This window comes from Rhea americana, unplaced genomic scaffold, assembly GCF_003343005.1.
Source record: "Rhea americana isolate MKP2758 unplaced genomic scaffold, rheAme1 scaffold_40, whole genome shotgun sequence".
In the NCBI taxonomy this organism is placed as follows: Eukaryota; Metazoa; Chordata; class Aves; order Rheiformes; family Rheidae; genus Rhea; species Rhea americana.
In genome coordinates, this window is record NW_028186535.1 from 910,478 (window position 1) to 911,553 (window position 1,076).

Sequence of the window (1,076 nt, forward strand, 5' to 3'; positions counted from 1 at the left end):
ATTTTATATATATCGGTTAAACTTCACAATCGTCCTGCAATACATGCAATATTGTGTCACTAAACCCATTATCTACAGGGATGAATTGAGATTCCTAGTCTATATGTATACTGTGAGCTCAAGCATTGGCACWTGATTGTCCATACTATTAAATTGCTAGTCCCTGCTGTGATTTTCATCTCAGCTGACCAGTTGTCTTCCAGATAGTGCCAGGACCAAGGACAATTTTGAATAGGTCATCTGGTCATAGAATCATCCTAATCTGGGGGCAAGAGTTTTACTGYATGGATTTAAGCCCTGCGAAAGGTTTCTGGCCAATTCCATCTACCTCCATAGATGTAACCACCAGTTCCTAGTACACTGTATGGTGACATGCATAGACTCGTGATCTAATTTGGACTCTGGAATCAGTGCAGCATGTATTAACCCTGGTGGAGTTAAGGATCCTGTTCTGCTTCCACTTGCTCAGGTTTGTCTGCCAGTCCTCTGTGGTAAGTCAAGTAGAAGGCATCTACTTTTACAAAAGGGAAAGATGGGAAAGAAAGGGGTAGAAGTATATTCACTGGACCAGACAGAACAGCTGACTATCTAGAGCAGTAATTTGGGCACTCCAGAGTGCTGAGGTATGACTCTGGTGCAGAGGTGCTTGAAACACCTTAGATCTCACTGGTTTTTGGAACTGAGGGTAACCAGGGTGCAGATCATATAGGCCAGCACAGCTGGTGCTAGTTTCTATGTTTAGGAAACACTGAAATTTATCATTCCAGTAGGAGCTGATCTTATCAAGGAAAATGGAAGAGGGAAGACAGGAAGTGAAACAGGAATAATGTTTTTAACAACTCTTCACACTATTGGAGAGGGGAATGTTGCTGGGAAGATTTGAGGAGGTTTATTCCAGCACCATCTTGGCTCACCTCAGCAACAGTCGTTACTCTGCTCACTCCAAGCCCTTTTCCTCATTTGAAAGCAACAACAATACTATAGTAATAAAATAATAATAATAATAATACCTTTTCATAAGTGTACTCTAGTAGTTGTTTGTAGGTCTTTTTTTTTTTTTTTTTTTTTTTTTTTTT

General features: G+C 40.3%; 1 protein-coding gene across 1 annotated transcript in view; it reads right to left on the bottom strand.

The window, feature by feature from the left end:
• Positions 1–437: 437 nt before the first annotated feature.
• LOC146590581 (uncharacterized) overlaps positions 438–1,076 on the bottom strand; it is a 25,355-nt gene continuing 24,716 nt past the window's right edge. The window contains exon 3 of the mRNA XM_085314295.1: positions 438–486. Coding sequence (XP_085170421.1) covers positions 438–486 — 49 coding nt within the window. The remainder of the gene's footprint in view (positions 487–1,076) is intronic.